General features: G+C 69.8%; 1 protein-coding gene across 3 annotated transcripts; it reads right to left on the minus strand.

Annotated features, from left to right (window-relative positions):
* Positions 1 to 533: 533 nt before the first annotated feature.
* MAP7D1 (MAP7 domain containing 1) lies at positions 534 to 15860 on the minus strand. Of its 3 annotated transcripts, none has more exons than XM_053964755.1 (18): positions 15767 to 15860; positions 8924 to 9571; positions 8750 to 8818; positions 7571 to 7734; positions 7123 to 7237; positions 5283 to 5393; positions 3741 to 3863; positions 3477 to 3619; positions 3223 to 3356; positions 2782 to 3131; positions 2531 to 2705; positions 2306 to 2465; positions 1932 to 2036; positions 1756 to 1809; positions 1597 to 1654; positions 1397 to 1514; positions 1132 to 1322; positions 534 to 1058 (listed from the first exon to the last, which is right to left on the minus strand). In XM_053964755.1, exons 2-18 carry the CDS (start codon positions 9552 to 9554, stop codon positions 1048 to 1050), a joined length of 2712 nt encoding a protein of 903 aa, XP_053820730.1. In that variant the 5' UTR covers positions 9555 to 9571; positions 15767 to 15860; the 3' UTR covers positions 534 to 1047. The 3 variants fall into 3 exon arrangements, with proteins under 3 accessions (XP_053820730.1, XP_053820729.1, XP_053820731.1); XM_053964754.1 differs by lacking the exon at positions 15767 to 15860 and adding an exon at positions 15398 to 15539; XM_053964756.1 differs by lacking the exons at positions 5283 to 5393; positions 15767 to 15860 and adding an exon at positions 15398 to 15539.
* Positions 15861 to 16538: the final 678 nt, after the last annotated feature.

The following is a 16538-nucleotide window of genomic DNA, read 5'->3' on the forward strand; positions in this document are numbered from 1 at the left end:
GTAGTCCGGCCCGCGCAGCGCGCCCCCGACCCGGCGGCTCCGCCGCACTACGGCTCCCGGCGGGCGTCGCGCGCGCCATTTCGTCACTTCCTCCTCCGGCCGCGGCGCGGCAGTGCGCGCGGCCCTTCCGGCGGGGAGCGGGGCCGCGGGCGGGAAATGGCGGCGGGGGCGGTGACGGTGACGGTGACGGGCCGCGTCCCGGCGGAGCGGCCTTGCGGGCCCACTCCCGTCCAGCCCTCACGTAACCCTCCCGGTCTGTCCCAGTGCGGCTCCTGAGGGAAGGGGCAGCCCTGGCACTGGGCCCTGCTTGCGGGTGGGGCCGCCGCGATGAGGTTTCCCCCCATGGCCGGGACGGAGCTGATGGAGCGGGCAGCGCTGGGGGCTCCGGGGGCAAAGCCGGGCACGGGAGCGAACCTGCCCCGCTGCTGTGGGTGCCGGGAGAGCGCCCGGCCCTGCCCTGCCCTGCGGAGCACCGAGGCACCGGCACGGACCCACCCAGTCCCCCTCCCCGGACACAAGAGAGGCACGCCGAGGGCATTGTCCACTTTTAATTGTTGTCAAAGGTTGTCTGGATGCATAACACTGTCACAAGGGCACAGAGCAGCGTGGTGCCGGCCGGGCCCGGGGACACACGGGCATGCGGGGGACCGGGAGCGGTGACACGGCCCCCCCCGTGCCCCCCAGGGCATCCCCACGCCCGGCCGGCTCTATTTACAGTATTCACAGACGTTGTACCCAGCGAGTTAAATAACTACATCATTAACACCACACGTCTGAGGCGGCTCCGGCGGGCTGCGAGGGTGGGCTGTCAGTCTGATAAGGTGCATATTTAAAATTTAAAAAAAAAAACAACAAAAAAAAAAAAACCCAACAAAACGAAATAAAAACGAGGACAAAGAGAGGAGCCGGGCGTCCTCGCCGGGGCCCCGCAGCCCCCGGGCGCCCGGGAGGAGCAGCGAGGGTCGTGTTGTGACGACAGCTACGGGTCTGCGTGGGCCACCGGGGTCGGGCCGTGGGCAGCGGCCCCCGGGAACATTGGCCAGGCCCTCAGAGCACCTCTGCGGGCGGGGAGAGCGGCGTGAGCCTGGGCTGCCCGCAGCGCCGTCCCCCCGCACCCTTCCCGCCGCTCACCTGTCACCTGCGGGGGTTTCACCACCGCCTGCTTGAGGAAGGGCTCCTTGTCGCCGAAGGGGATGATGCTGCCGGGGCTGCCGCCGTGGTGGGAGAGATCCCGCAGCTCCTTGGAGCCCTCGGTGCCCGAGAAGCCGTTCTCGTGCTTGCCGGGCTGCACGCCGTTCACCAGGGCTGCCGCCTCCTTGGAGCTGCGGGACGGCAGGGCCGGGCTCAGCCGCGGCCGCGCCGCCCCCCGGCTCCCCCCCGGCGTCCCCACGCTCACCTCGGCTGCAGCCCCTCGCCCGCCAAGGCCTTTGTTCCCCCCAGTGTCCCTGCGCTTGTGGTCTCCGTCTCCGGGAGCTCCTGTGCCTTCGGGATTGGCCCCGGGTGCTTCTCGCGGCCTGGGGACGTGGCAGAGCCCGGCTCAGCCACGGCCGGGGCCAGACCCTGGCCGGGGGAAGCCGGCCCGGGGTGCCCACACACCTGGGACGTCTTCCTGCTCGGCTGCTTTCCCGTTCACCACCTTCCTGTCGTCCTTCTTCTGCAAGGACAGGGGAGCTGTGAGGGTCTGCAGGCAGGGCCAGGAGGGCTCTGCCGAGTGCCCGAGTCCCCAGAGCCCCAGGACAGAGGACAGGCTCCCACCTTGGCGTCGGCTGCGTCCGACTTGCGCGTCCTCTTCATGATCTCCTCCAGGCGCTGCAGTCACACAGGGACTCACACACGGCCCCAGCCACGCAGGCCTGCCCTGGTGCCAGGCAGGATCCCTTCCAGGGAAAAACCTGCCGGGCCCCATGCCTGGAGATGCCCCCCACCCTCACCTTCTTCCTCTCCAGCCGCTCCTGCTCCTCACGCTGGAAGTGCTTCTCCCGCTCCAGGCGCTGCCGCTCAGCCTCTTCGCGCGCCCTCGCCTCGGCCTCTTCCTTCTGTGCCGCAGCAGGGCAGGAGGGGACGAGATGTGACGGGGAGGAGAGGGACGGGGCAGGGACCAGGGCAGGGGCTGTGGGGATGCGCTGCCTGGACAGCTCAGCACAGCCCTGCCACCCTGCTCCTGGAGGGGCTGGGCTGGTTCTCACTCCTTCCCCCCCATGGAGAGTGAATCACGGGGGAACATCCTCCCGCCTTCCCCCTCCATCCCTCTGCCTTCGTCCCCCAGCTCCTGCAGCCCCTTTCCCCCACGCTCTGTCACCCCAACCTGTCTCTGCAGCCGCTCCACCTCCTCTCGCTCAGCCCGGGCTCTCTCCTGGGCCTCTCGTTCCTCCTGCAGCCGCCGCTCCTCCTCCCGCTGCCGTGCCAGGGCCTCCCGCCGGCTCTGCTCCTCGGCCGCCCGCTGCGCCCGCTCCTCCTGCAGCCGCCTGCGGGGAGGGGGCCCTTAGCACGGCAGGAGGCCGGGGCTGGGGGCCAAGGGGACAGCACCCACCTCTCCTGCTCCTCCTGCTCCCGGCGCTCCCGCTCCTCCCGCTCCCGCTGCTCCCGGGCCTGGCGTCGCTTCTCGGCCAACAGCCGGGCAGCCTCCTCCCGGTCCGTGGTGCCGGCGGGGGGCCTGGCCGGGGGACTGGCCGGCACGGGGCCGGGGGCCGCCGGGACTGCGGGGCCTGGGGGAGGCAGGCAGCGTCAGGGCTGCTCTGGCTTCTCCCAGCCCCGCAGCTTCCCCGGCGACACTGTACCCACCTGCTGTCGGCTCTGCGGGCACCTTGGGGGGCTCGGGAAGGGCTGGGGGTGCCGGACCCCGCTCCTCCTCTTTCCTCTCCCGTGCCTTCGCCTGGCCCTCCTGCTCCCCCCGCTCCTCCCGAGCCCTGGCCCGCACCTTGGGGGAGGAATGGGCGCTTCGAGGCAGGGGCGGCTTGTGGGGAGAGCTGAGGGCCGGGCTGGGGGACGCCGGGCGGGCCTTGGGGGTGGCAGGGGACGAGGGACGGTTCTTGGGGGTGGCAGGGGACGAGGGACGGTTCTTGGGGGTGGCAGGGGATGAAGGACGGTTCTTGGGGGCGGCAGGGGACGAGGGACGGTTCTTGGGGCCGGGACTGCAAAGAAAGCAAGAGACCACGTTAGTGGGGCTGGGGCAGCCCGCGGGTGGGGTCAGGGGCTGGGAAGCCTCGGGGGGGGGGTCCCGACCTGCTGTCAGCCGCAGGCAGGAGCCGGGGCTGTGCCGCCGGCAGTGACTGCCGCTTCCTGAGGCTGCGCTCACGGGACAGGGCGCTGCGCTCCTTGGCATTCTCCCGATCCTTCTCCTTCTTCTCCTTCTTCTTCTGCTCCGGCCAAGGACAGACAGGGATGGCGTCAGCGCTGGGTGCTGGGCACGGCCGGCAGCCACGCCGTGCCCCACGGCTGCCCTGGCACGCGGGGTCCCTGTGGGAGGTGGCACTCACGGGCGAGGGCTCGGTCCTGCGGCGCGGCGTCACGTCAGGGCTGGCGGCGGCCGCCTTGCGGCGCTCCCAGCAGCGGTGCGGCAGGCGGTGGTTGTGGCAGGGGCTGAGGGGGCTGGCAGAGGCTGAGCGGGGGCACACGGGCACTGGGGGAGCAGTGACCAGGGTCAGGATGGAGCTGATGGCTGCCCGCTGACTCCAGGCTGCCTTATCCTGGTTCCCTGCCTGTGCCAGGGCCCGCGTGTCCCTGACGCCCTGGGGGCTCACCCTGCTCCTTGCCATTCCCAGCCAGGGTCACGGCGCTCCGGCTGCGTGCGAGGAAGGACAGGGTGGGCGTCATCAGCCGGTCCACGATGCTGCTCTCCCATGGGCTCAGCTGCAAGCTCCGGTCTGGGGAGGGAGAGGGGCCATTAGTGCACCCCAAACCTCCAGGCTCCAGTGCTGCCCTCACAGCTGCCGCTGCGAGGGAGCAGCCGTGTGTCTGCGGCAACACCACGGCGCGTGCACAGTTCCAGGAGTGCCCAGAGCTCGGCCGTGCTGGGGAGGGGTCCCCACGGCCCCACACGGCTGAGCAGGATGAAGGGCCATGCCCATGGGTGGGCGGCCGGGTGCCTGTGGACGGTGCTGTGGCATGACGGCAGCGGTGCCCTTGTGTCCTGTGGGCACCGCAGTCACCGTGTACCAGTGGTGCCGGGTGCCATCCTGGTGACAGCAGCCCCCCCGCTCTGCCCTCTCCTTGTGCCCAGCAATGGCACCCTTCTGTGCCCCTGCCCTGTCTGACCAAGGCCCTGGCACGTGCCGGCTGCCTGGGGGACACCAGTGTGCCCTCATCCCGCGGGAGCCGTGCTAAATCGCCAAGCGTGCCCCGGGAGCCAGGCCAGGATTACAGCACCCACGGAACGGCGATGCCTGGCCCCACAGCCGGCTCAGCTGGGCACCAAGCTGCCACTGGCTGCCCTGCAGCACACGTCACCAAACACCCCACGGCGCACGGGAACCACCCATGGAGACAGGGCCCCTCTGCCCCTCTCCACCGGGCGTCAGGCCCGAGGCAGCAGCGGCTGCCGGGACGGGAGAGCACAGAGCCATGGGTGCTGCAGGGGGACAGGGTGGCAGGAATGGCACGGGCCCAGGGAGATGCTGCTCCCACCCGAGCAGTGCTGACAGCCCCCAGGTGCCTGTCCCTGGGCTGAGCCCCAGCACAGGGCGCTGGGAGCTGCCTGCGTCACCACGGCCACCAGCGTCAGCTGCTCTGGCTATTTATACCCGACCGGGAAGGCGCCCATCGCCAGGCAACCCCGAAACACAACAGCAGCCCCGGCACTGGACACATCCCTCTGTTGGACACATCCCTCTGGCATGGCTGCAGCCCTGGGCAGCGCTCCCAGGGCCAGCATGACCTTGCAGCACCACGGCCGCAGAGCTCTGTGGCACCCAGCCCCAGGAGCCTGTGGGGGCACTGGCACCGTGCCCAGCCCCAGGAGGGCCGGCGACGGGCAGCCCCTCTGTGGCTGCACCAGCACCCACCGGAGCTGCCCTGGGGCAGGGAGCCAAGCTCCCATCCCTGTCCTGGCGCCCCATGGGGCTGCCACCACACAGCCATTCCTCCTCCTCCTCTTCCTTCTCCTCCCAGCCCGCACAGCCTCAAGGAGCCACCGGCCGGTTCCAGCCTCCTCCCCCAAACAGCAAACGGCTTCTCCTCTCTCCGCGGGCACCTGGGGATGGGGGACCCTGGCATCGGGGGTCCCCAGCACTGGGCGGGGGCCTGGCTGTGCCCCCTGCGCTGGGGCAAACGCAAAGGGCTCTTACTTCTACTGGGAGAGTTCCAGAGGGTGGCGGAGGATTTGGAGAGCCGCTTGTTGATTATAGAGTCGACGTGTTTGGGGAGGTTTACAGCGGACACCGAGCACCGGCTCGCACCTGGAGGAGGGAAAAGACACAAGGGCATTAAGGTCCCGGGGCCGGGGCCAGGCCCCCCACATGCAGCATGCACGGCCGTGCCAGGGCACTGGGGCAGAAGTGGAACGACCAGGGGAGATGCTGGAGTCCAGGGACACAGCACAGAATGGAGTAGGAGATGTTGGAATCCAGGGACATGGTACAGAGTGGGGCAGGAGATGCTGGAATCCAGGGACACAACACAGAATGCGACAGGAGATGCTGGAGTCTGGGGACACAGCACAGAGTGGGACAGGAGATGCTGGAATCTAGTGACACCGCACAGAGTGGGGCCAGAGGAGATACTGGTGACTGGGGGCACGATACACAGCACTGGCATTCAGTGTGACAGTGTCTGAGCCCTGCAGGGCCATGCTGGGATCATGCAGGGATCTCATCCTCAGAGAGCCAGGGCGGCTCCCAGGCCCCGCTACAACAATTTTCCCAAACACAGCCCTGGGAATCGGGAGCGGGTGGCCGGGGACCTCGGCAGCACCAGGCGAGCATCCACCCTGGGGGAGCACAGTGAGGGCAGCAGGTCCAGACAGACACAAGACAACGTCACACCGTTGCTGGGTCACTACAGCACTGCCAGGACAGTGCTGGTGGCTGGCAGCACCTCCACAGGCAGCTGGGATCTCCCCACCCTGCCTGGGCTCCTCCGGACAAAACAGCCAGGGAAGCTCTCTGGAGGCAGGAGATTGGTGAGTGCCAGCAGCCGGCAGCAGCTCCAGCGGCACATCCCGATGGGAAGTGGCAGGGGAAGGTGTCCCCCTGCCAGACCCTGCCAGGTGCTGCACCACAGACACCCCGAGCGTGCCACGAGCCACAGCGGCGCACACGGCGCCGAGACAGGCGTGGCCAGAACGTGGAGCCCGTACACACAGCCCGGCCAGGTACAGCCGGGCACGCAACACCCGAGCACACACGGTGCCAGCACGCACAGCCTGGCACACAGCACCTGTACACAGCCTGGCCAGGTACAGCCAGGAACACAGCACCTGTACACAGCCTGGCCAGGTACAGCGGGGCCACCACAGCTGCCCCGTGGCACGTGAAGGCCAGAGAGTTCCTAGGGACACAGCACTCTCCTCTATGTCGCCATCCATGCCAGACAGTGCTGGCACCTGCCAGCACAGCACAGCAGTCAGGGGACAGTGGAGACCTCCACATGTCCAAGTGCTGAATCGTGCAGGGTGTCCCCAAGAAGCCCCCGTGGAGCAGGACCCGTTTCTGCAGCCACACATACAGCCACGGTCACCTCCATACTGGACCTGGAGGGGCCAAGCACTGCCCCCACCCAGCTGGGGGACAAGGGGACACGCCGCAGCACTGACCCCACTGATGCAGCACTGACCCCAGCCAGAGCTCACAGAGGCCTCGCGCAGCCCCGCAGCCCCTGGGCTCCTCACGGTTGCTGGAGACCTGGCAGTGTGGCCATGGCATGCTGAGGCAGCCAGGGCTGCCCCCAGGCAGGTCTCTGAGTGGAACAGGGACTGTGACACACAGCCTCCAGCTTACAGCCAGCCCCACAGGAGCAGAGAACAGCCACGGGACCCCATCAGTCCCCAGCACAGCCCAGAGTGATGGCAGCATGACCCACCAAGTGGGGCTGAGCTGGATTTGAGGGCTGGCAGAGAGATGCCCAGCTGCCCGCACCGCTGTCAGAGCCACAGGGTCCCAAAGCTCCTGTGCCCAGCCCGGCACTCACCGTCCTTGTGTGCGGGGGAGCCGTGGTGCAGGGCCCCAGCCCAGGACCACCGCTGCTGCCGGATCTCTGCCCACGTCTTCTTGACCGACCGCTGGATTGCTGCCTCATAGCGCTCCTGCCCGAGGGAGAGGGACAGGCTGAGCCCAGCGGCTGAGGGAGTGGGGCTGGGGCCAGCCAGAGCCTCCCAGCGGTGGAGGTGCTTGGAGGGAGACAGGACAGTGATGCCTGCCCTGGCCAGGGCACACGTGCCAAGAAGCTGGGCACAGCGCGGGCTCTGCACCAGGAAGGAGGGGCAGCAGAGGATGGGTACAGTGGGCAGCTCCCAAAAGGCTCATGAAACATCTCCTGAAGGGCTGCTGGAGCCATGAGAACTCCTCAGGGATTGCATCCCACGTGCCACCCCAGCCGCCCCCTCCACCGCACCCATGACACCCATCCCCATCCCCACCTTATTCTTCTCCAGCTTCTGCCTCTGCCGCTCCTCCAGGACCGCCCGGCGCTTCTCCGCCCGCAGCCGCTGCTCCTCCAGCCGCTTGCGCCGCTCCTCCAGCTGCTTCTCCCGCAGCAGCCGGGCCTTCTCCTCCTTCTCCAGCCACAGCACCCGCTTGGCAGCTGTGGGGGGCAGCGGGGTCGCAGCGGAGGCGCAGCCGCGGGCGGCCCCGCGGTGGGACCGCGCGCCCATGCCGGCGGCGGGGGGCCACGGGCGGGCTGCGGCCGGGGCACGCGGCCGGGCTTGCGGGGCACGCAGCATCGCGGCCGGCCGGCGAGGGAGGGGTTTGGGCCAGGACAAAAGGAAGGCCGGCAGCCCGCCGGGAGCCCGCCGAGCCGCGCGGTGAACAATGGGGGAATGAGGGTGGAAAGAGCGCGGGGACAAGGAGGCCCCAGGCTCAGCGCAGGGGCCCTGCTCGCCCGCTGCCCCGAGCCACTGTGGGGCTGCCTGGGGCTGCCTGCACACGGCAGAGCCGGGTACCAGCGCTGGGGGCACCTGCACAGACCCGGGGAGTATCCAAAGCAGGGAGCAACAGTGTGTGCTGGGGGTCAGCGGTGTGCCCAGGGGGTTAGAAGTGTGCCCAGGGGTCAGCAGTGTGCCCAGGGGTCAGCAGTGTGCCTGGGGGTCAGCAGTGTGCCCAGGGGTCAGCGGTGTGCCCAGGGGGTTAGCAGCATGCCTGGGGGTCAGCGGTGTGCCCAGGGGGTCAGCAGTGTGCCTGGGGGTCAGCGGTGTGCCCAGGGGTCAGCGGTGTGCCTGGGGGTCAGCAGTGTGCCCAGGGGTCAGCAGTGTGCCTGGGGGTCAGCAGTGTGCCCAGGGGGTCAGCGGTGTGCCCAGGGGCTTAGCAGCATGCCTGGGGGTCAGCAGTGTGCCCAGGGGGTCAGCAGTGTGCCTGGGGGTCAGCAGTGTGCCTGGGGGTCAGTGGTGTGCCCAGGGGTCAGCAGTGTGCCCGGGGGTCAGCGGTGTGCCCAGGGGTCAGCAGTGTGCCAGGGAATCAGTGGTGTGCCTGGTGGGCAGAGCTGCCAGCACTGCAGTTCCCACCCAAGCTCAGCTCACCACAGCTAATGGGATTGCCCATGACCCAGCAAAGCTCCTTAGCCCCTGCCTCCCCCCCATCCACTTTCCCTCCCAGCCCCGTACCCAGGTACTTGGCCCGTTCCTCGCGCCGCTCCTTCGCCTGCTTGTGCCTTGCCTGGGCCTTCTGGGCATCTGCAGAGGGGAAACACCGTCAGGGTGGTGCCCAGCCCCACCAGGCATCCATCGGTGCCCACAGGCTGCAGCACCACGGGAGCACCGCGACCTCCTGGCACCCACCTTGCTTGGGCCGGGGGCCGGCAGCAGGAGAAGGCGACGGGCGGCTGCTCCGGGGGCTCACGTCCTTTGAGGGCCCGGCTGTGGCACCCGGGGAGCTCTTGGCATCAGGAGGGGCCCCTTCGGTGGCAGCTGGGGCTGGGGGCTGGCCCCCGTGGGGCAGCGTCTCCGCGGAGCGAGGGGCGGCAGCGGGGACGGGGCCAGCGCTGTGGGGCAATGCCTCTTCTTTGGGGTGCTCCGTGCCGGGCGGCTCGGGGGCGCCGGGCGGGGACTGGTCGCCCCCGGGGGGAACGCTCTGTGCTGAGGGGGCCACGGTCGCAGGGCTGGGGGACACGGGCTGTCCTGGCAGTGCCACGGCCGGAGGGCACTGCTCACGCTGCAGGGGGCTGCTCTCCGAGGGGGGCATCAGGGCCGGGGGGCACACGGGCTGCTGGGAGGGGGGCACGGCTGCAGGGACGGGCGGGACGATCTTCTCCGAGGGGCTGATGGCTGCAGGGACGGGCGGGACAGTCTTTTCCGAGGGGATGGCATCCGGAGGGCCGGGTCGGTCGTGCTGGGGGAAGCTGCGCTCTCCCTGCAGGGCACCCCCAGGCCCGGGGGGTGGCACGGAGGGCGGGGGGATGCTGTCTCCCATCGGGGATGGTGGCTTCCCTGCAAGAGGGGCAGAGCAGAACACAGCATCACTCAGCTGGGGAAGCCTGCGGAAGACCCTTTCCCCCCAAATACAGCTCTCAGGGGACACAGCCCTGTCCCCCCAAACACAGCCCTCAGGAGCAAGGCCAGGGAGGGCAGAGGGACCCCACCTCAGCCCTGCTGCTGCTGCCCCAATCCTGGGGGACACCCGCAGCGGGTGCCAGGCGCTGGGCGCACAATGCACAGAGGGACAGCCGGGCTCCACCAGGCACTGCCACCACAAAGCTGCCCTTCATCCCCTGGCAGCTGCCACCTGGCCCTGCCGTGGGGGGACACGGGGCCAGAGACCCCCCACGGGCACAGGGACCCACACGCTCCCCTGCGAGGGGACGAGGACGTCGAGCGCTTCCGCGGCGCAGCCGGAGGCAGGATGGGCGCGGGCCGTGGCCTGACGTCACCACGACAGCCCGTGGCCCCCATCGCGCCACGGACCCGCAGCCATGAACTCATGGCCCAGGAATGCACACCAGGCCGCCAGGCAGAGCCCCCTCCCCGCGTGGGGCCGGCCGTGGGGCAGCCCGGGGGATCTCCCCCGTTCTGGATGGCCGCTGAGCGCGGCCCGACACGGTGCCAGCGCCTGGCAGTGCCACGGCACGTGCCCTCTGCAGAAGCGATGTCGGAAGTGTCCACAGGGACAACAGTGGCGGTGACTCCCCCGGCCCCCATTATCAGCCCTCTGCAAACAAACCCTTCGGCACTCGCCAGGATCCCAGCTCCAGCCCCCGCGCAGCGGCAGCACTGTCACCCCTGGCCGGAATGACGCCAGACCCACCCCAGGACACACAGCTCCAGCCCCACGGACACCAGTGCAGAGCGAGCCCCTGGCTCCAGGGGGGGACGGCAGAACCCCAGCCACCAGCACTCAGCACCAGCTGATGTCACACGCCGGCTCAGCCGTGTTTGCAGAGCTCTCCACAACCCTCAGCGAGGGGCAAAGTGTGGGCTCTGCAAACACAGCCGGCGCCACTCCTCACCCACCCCACGGCTCCTCGTCCACCCCACGGCTCCTCCTCACGGCTCCTTGTCCACCCCACGGCTCCTCACCCGCCCCACAGCTCCTCATCCACCCCACGGCTCCTCACCCACCCCACGGCTCCTCACCCATCCCACAGCTCCTCACCCACCCCACAGCTTTTCACCCATCCCGCAGCTCCTCACCCACCCCACGGCTCCTCATCCACCCCACGGCTCCTCACCCACCCCATGCTGGAGTGCCCCAAGCCAGGTCAGCCCAGGCTACCCAAAGAGGCATTGCCAGCCCCCTGCACTGACAGCACGGGCACACCCCAGGTCCCCTGGTCCCTGGAGAGGGGCCAGGGGTGCTGCTGCAGCCCCCCAGGCCAGGACTGTGCCAGCAGGGTTCCCCCACCCTGGACTCCGTGGGGACGCAGGCAGCCCCGGCCCCCCCGCAGACTTTCCGGGTATTTTGTGCTGCAGGAAGCCGGCCCATCCCCTGGCCCCGAGCCTGCACATCCCATGTCCCCAGCGCTGCGCCCTGCGAGGCAGCCATCGGTCTGATGAGGGGCTGTGACGGGCGGGTCTCCTGCTCTGTCCCCCAGGGCTGCCTCAGATGGGCAACCACAGGCAGCAGGGCTTGGCCGCCCGCAGGTGCCAGAGCCCGGGATGGCACCTGCAGTGTCACTAAGTGGGTACCAGCTGGGAGGGGTGACCCTGGCACCACTGTGGCGGCACAGCCAAGTGCTGCACACAGGGCCCAGTGAAAGCATCAAGGCCAGGCTGATCCCCCGAGCAGATGGAAATACCTCAGAGAGCCCGGGACGTGTGGGGACCACTGGCAGGGGACAGTGGGTGCCTCCTGCCACCCCACACAGCCAGGCACAGAGCCCTGGGCAGGATCTGCCGTGCCCCACTGGCCAGAGAGACAACAGCACCTGTGGCCAGGGCAGGGCTGTGGGCACGGCCAAGACCCCCAAGGTGGGGCAGGGCCAGCCCTGCCGCCATCTGTCCCTGTCGCTGCTCCAGCACGGCAGCTGCCCTGAAACCCAACGCTGCCTGCGCCCAGGCGGCGCGGGCGTCCCCTCTCCCCGGGCCAGGGCATTCCACAGGGATTAGCTCCCGTCCCCCCAGACACGCAGGCACGGCCGCCCTGCAGCGCCCAGCCCGGGCGAGCCCGCACGGCACCGGCCCCGCTGCTGCCACCGGGACGGCGCCGTGCCCAGCACAGCACGAGGTGCTGCCCTCCCATCGCCCAGCCCGTCCTGCTCCTCGCATGGGTGCCCTTGGCTCCGGTGCCAGCGCCACCGAGCACCAGCGGCACCTCCAGCCCGGCAGTGGCCGGTGCAGCGCGGTTCCTTGGCCGGCACATGGACGGGATGCTCAGCCAGGCGCAGGCAGATCCCCGGTGCCGTGAAGCGAGAGCACATCGAGGCCCGGGGGCGCTGCTCGGACCAGCGGCCCTCGTTAACTGTCCCTGCAGGGCACTGCCCAAAAGAACGGAGGGGGGGCACCCACCCGATGTCACCTCAGCTCCCCTCAGCTCCGTATCCTTGTGCTCCCGCTCCGCAGCGCCCAGCGGGGCAGGGGGCATCAGCGGAGAGCAGGGCTGATGGCGCAGTGGAGGTCATGGGTGAGCGGTGGAAAGGCACCCAAAGGTGCCGGTGTCACAGTGCCCAGCCACCCCGGCCACTGCAGCAGTCCCTGCTGTGCCAAGGACAAGACCCTGAGGCCAGCCCAAAGAGCCACTGCTGGCCCTGCGGGGCTGCTCCCCACAGCCCGTGGGGACATTCATGTGTGCAGCACACCCTCCTGGGTGCAGCTGCTCCCAGCTGCCTCGCCTGCCCTGATAGCAGCTCCATGGGGATGGGTCTCTGGGTCTCTCTCCCTGCCAGCAGGTCCTGGTGCAGAGCTGGAAGGCAGCGTGGCCACGGAGCAGGGATGGCTCTGTGGGTGCTGGTGTCCACTCTGCCTGAGGCCACCGGAGCACTGTGGGATGCTCCAAGCCCTGTGGGGGCTCCAAGCCCCAGTGCTGCCCCTAATCCCACCCCTGCCTCAACACTCAGATGTGCCTTGGGGCTGAGCCCTGCCCTGTCCCACCCAGCTCCTGGGATTCCCCTGCGCTGCAGGAACCCTCACACCTGGATGACAGGGACAGTGAGCAAGTGCTCCTGACACATCCCTGGAAGGTCCACAGCACATTCCCAACACGTTCCCACCACATCCTGCCTGCAGGCACAGCACTGACACGCACCCTCAGTGCTGGCTCACATGCTTGGGCAGGGAGATACGGGCAATGCCAGCAGCCCCCGCCTTAGGAGTGGCCAGTGCCACCCTGGCAGCCACCATCAGCAATGACACCCTGTCCTCAACGGGGACAGCCACCTGCAGCCTGTCCCCAGGCACACGGGCACTGTCACCCATGGCTGGCTCCTCTCCCCGCCACCTTGGAGCCAGTGAAACACAGCTGGCAGCTGGCTGGGCTTCAGCCACAGTGCCCCAGCACTGCCCACAGCCCCGCTGCGGGGGACAGGCCTCCAGGACAGGCCAGGCTGGAGCAGGGCAGGAGGGGACGGGCAGCAGGGCCCCTGTGAGGGCACAGCCAGGTGCCAGGCATAGCCAGCCTCCTTTCCCAGGGCTCGTGTCCTGCCAAGGCTCCGGGATAGGGGTGTGGGGGGCAGCCATGGGGGAACTGCACCAGCCCCTGGGCCAGAGCAGAGGTCACTGAGCTCCCATGGCGCTGTCGTGCCGAGCTGGAGAGCAACAAGGGGAACTTGGGATCTTGTGGTGAGAGCAAGGCCAGAGCCAGGGGGTTTCCAGGGTTTAAAACACACATGAAGGAAAGAGCTGGAGCTGCTGCTGGCCCCAGCACCCCCACAGCAAACTGTGGCCGTGGTCACAGTGCAACCCCAAACAGCCCAAGGGCAGGGGCAGGAACACCTGCCCACCATCCATCTGGCACGCTGGCAGTGGCGACAGGAGGTGCCCTCGTCCTTGGGGCGACCCGTGTGGCGCCACCAGTGCCCAGGGCTGCCAGCCCAGGCGCGCTCCCGAAAACCTGTCTGCTAGCATCATGCTGGGAAACAGAAACCTGGCTGGAAGGCAGGGCATGGGGCTCTGCGCCTGCCAGCATCCAGCCCCTTGGGGAGCAGGTCAGTACCCCCAGAAAAACAGGTCCTGTGCCTCACAACACGGATGCGGCACCTACCAGGGCTGGGGCCGTGCAGGATCCAGCTCCGTTCCCAGCAGGCTGCCTGTGGGGCTGCCCGACCCTGCTCAGAGCCCTCCAAGGAGCGAGAGCCGTGCTAACTATTTTGGACATGGCACCACGGGACTGTCACATCACCACTCTGCACGTCGCATCACGTTGCTCTGACGGTTTCGCAGCAGCGGCTCCCGCGCTGGGAGAACTCCCGAGCTGCTGCTCCCAAACACAGGCACTGGCGGGCAACCAGCTCGCCCTCCCTCTCTGCTGTGCCAAGGGAGAAGGGCTGGAGAAGCTGGGGGGAACCCGGATAAGGACAAACCTCTGCCTGCTCCCTGCCTTGGTCCTCGTCCCTCTGTACGCTGCATCCCTCTGCCCACCTGGGCAGCTCTGCAGGTCACACCCTGCCCTGGCTGCCCTTCACGAGTTTCTGGCCTCCAGTGCCACTGACTGCCCCACACGTGGTGGGTCCCGGCCCCTTGAGTGAAACCTCTTCCCTGATGGTGGCTCCGACCCGCTCTAGGCAGCAAGACAAGAAGCAGCCCGGGCAGGTCACCCACACCGGACAGGTCAGGCACGGTCCCTGAAGGAGGACAGGGTGCAAAACCGCCCGTGCTCCTTCTGTGGAGCACGGGAGAGCAGCCAATGACCCACAGGGAGTGCGGGGAGCCCAGGGCGGCCGGGAGCAGCCAGCCCCGGTCCCCGGGCCGCGACAGCATCGAGCGGGCAGGCTACGGCGGGCAGGAGGGCGGCGGAGGCAGAGAGCGGGGCTCAGACAACATGTCTGGCGCAGGACGCGTCGTTCGGGCAGCGGTGCCAGGACCCGCGGCCGGTTGGTGCAGGAGCCGCCGGTTTTCAGCATCGCCGGGAGCCGCAGCCATCCCTCCCCGTCCGCGGGCCCGGGCGATGGAGCACTGGGGCCGAGGGGGAGGGGAGCCGCCTCTCCTCTTCCTCCCGCGGTGGGAAGCGGCTCCGCGGAGCTCTGCTTAGTCACAGCGAGCGCTGCGCTGGAGCCCCGAGAGGCAGCGCCAGCCCCGGCCGCGGCCCCGCCGCCGCCCTCCCCGGTTCATCCCGGGGCAGCGGGACCGGCCCTGCCGGGACGAGCCGCGAGTCCACGCGGCGGGGAGGGGGCGGCCCCGGCCGGGTGGGGGCAGCGGGTGCCTCCCACGGGGGGCATCGCCCACCGGCCGGCGGGGACGAGCCGGGGCGGCGCCGGCGCCGCCACCCCCGGGGCTTCCCAAGGGCAGCCCCCCTGCGCCCCCCGCGGCGGCGGGGCCGGGGCCGCTCCGGCCCTCCTCAAGATGGAAGGGCCGTGCCCGGGCTTTGTCCCTCCCGGGAAGCCGCCCCGGCCCCGGCAGTGCGTTCCCCCCCCCCCCGCCTCCCCCGGCTCCTCCACCGCCTCCCCGGGCCGCCGCCCCGCTCCGCTCCCCGCATTCCGCGGACCCGGCCGCCGCATCTCCGCCGGCACGGCGGGCCGCATCCCGCGCCCCCGGCAGACCCCGCGCCGCATCCCGCAGCCCCCGGCCGCATCCCGCAGCCCGACTCCCTGCGGCCCCGCGGTGCGGGAGGGGGCCCGGGCGCTCCCCGGGGCCGGTAGCGGCGCCGCTGCCGCCGCGGATCCTTACCGAGGGGCTGGGGCTGGGGCCGGGGCTGCGGCTCCCGCCCGGCGCAGCTCCGCTCCATGGCGCGGCAGGCGCAGGGGCTGGCCCAGCCCCGCTCCCCCCGGCCCGCGGGGGAGGACGCTCAGCGCTCCCCGCCCCGGCCCCGCGGCCCCGGCCGGGGGGAGCGGCCGGGGGATGCTCCGCCTCGCCCGGCTCCAGACGCGGCCCCGCAGCTCCCGCCCGGCGCCGCTCCTCCCGCAGCCGCGGCTGGGACCCCGCGCCCGTCACCCCCGCCTCGGGCCTGTCCCCGCAGTGCTCAGCATCCCCCAGCTTTGCTCGGCCGCTCGCCCGCCTCCAGCCCCCGCTCTCTCAGATTTTGGGGCTCGCACACACATTTTACGGTGCTCCGGTTACTGGCCCCGCAGCAAACACGGCCCGCCCCGAGCAGCACCGCGATGCACAGCCAGCACCACCCGGACCTGCTGCCCCAGCCGCAGGCACCCCAAAAAGACACCGAATGCCCGTTTCCGAGCCCCACCTCAGCTGTTCGAGAGGCCTTGGAGCTGCTGCTCCCCCGCTCCCCGCCACACGTGAGCCTTAGTCACCGCCAGCAGCCGCCTCCCCTCGCGGGGCTCCCCCCGCCCGCATCCCCCCTGCCCCGGTAACCGGCAGACAACAGAGGCCTCTCCCGCTCCCCGGGCGGGAGCAGCGGCCCCCGCTCGGGGCTGAAACCCCTTTGGGCCCTGCTTGGACGGGAATGTAGCGGCACGGCCAGGGTAGGGGGCGAGTGGGCAGCGCCAGCAGTGGGAGGAACGCGGCTCCAGGCTCTGCAGGGACACCAGGAGGCAGGGACATGTCCTTGTCCACCTCGTGGCCAGCCTGCTCCAGGCATCCCGCAGAGCGCCCGGCTCTGGGCGCGTGGATGAACAAAGTTAGTTTTCTGCGGGCAGCACCCATCCGAGATGCCTGTTTTGGGGATGATGTCACCGCAGGCCAGGAGATCCCCTGCCACTCATTCTCCCTCACCTACCAGGCAAACAGGTTTACCGAAATCCCAGCCCTTTTCCTTGGAAGTACATTCCCCTGAGTCAGGGATGGGGAGCGCCTCAGCAGACGGGGTGGCCCCACTCTGTGATGCTGCAGGGGTAGCCCTACACCCCAAATC

Source organism: Vidua chalybeata, chromosome 25 (genome assembly GCF_026979565.1).
Source record: "Vidua chalybeata isolate OUT-0048 chromosome 25, bVidCha1 merged haplotype, whole genome shotgun sequence".
Lineage (NCBI taxonomy): Eukaryota > Metazoa > Chordata > Aves > Passeriformes > Viduidae > Vidua > Vidua chalybeata.

Bases quoted from the DNA above. Each gene is read 5' to 3' on its own strand.
- MAP7D1 (XM_053964754.1), bottom strand. From the start codon at position 15,455: ATGGAGCGGAGCTGCGCCGGGCGGGAGCCGCAGCCCCGGCCCCAGCCC. The intron at 9,572-15,397 runs GTAAGGATCCGC...CCCCTCTTGCAG, and splicing joins GCCCCAGCCCCAGCCCCTCG to GGAAGCCACCATCCCCGATG. The intron at 2,466-2,530 runs GTGGGTGCTGTC...CCCTCCCCGCAG, and splicing joins GAGCAGGAGGAGCAGGAGAG to GCGGCTGCAGGAGGAGCGGG.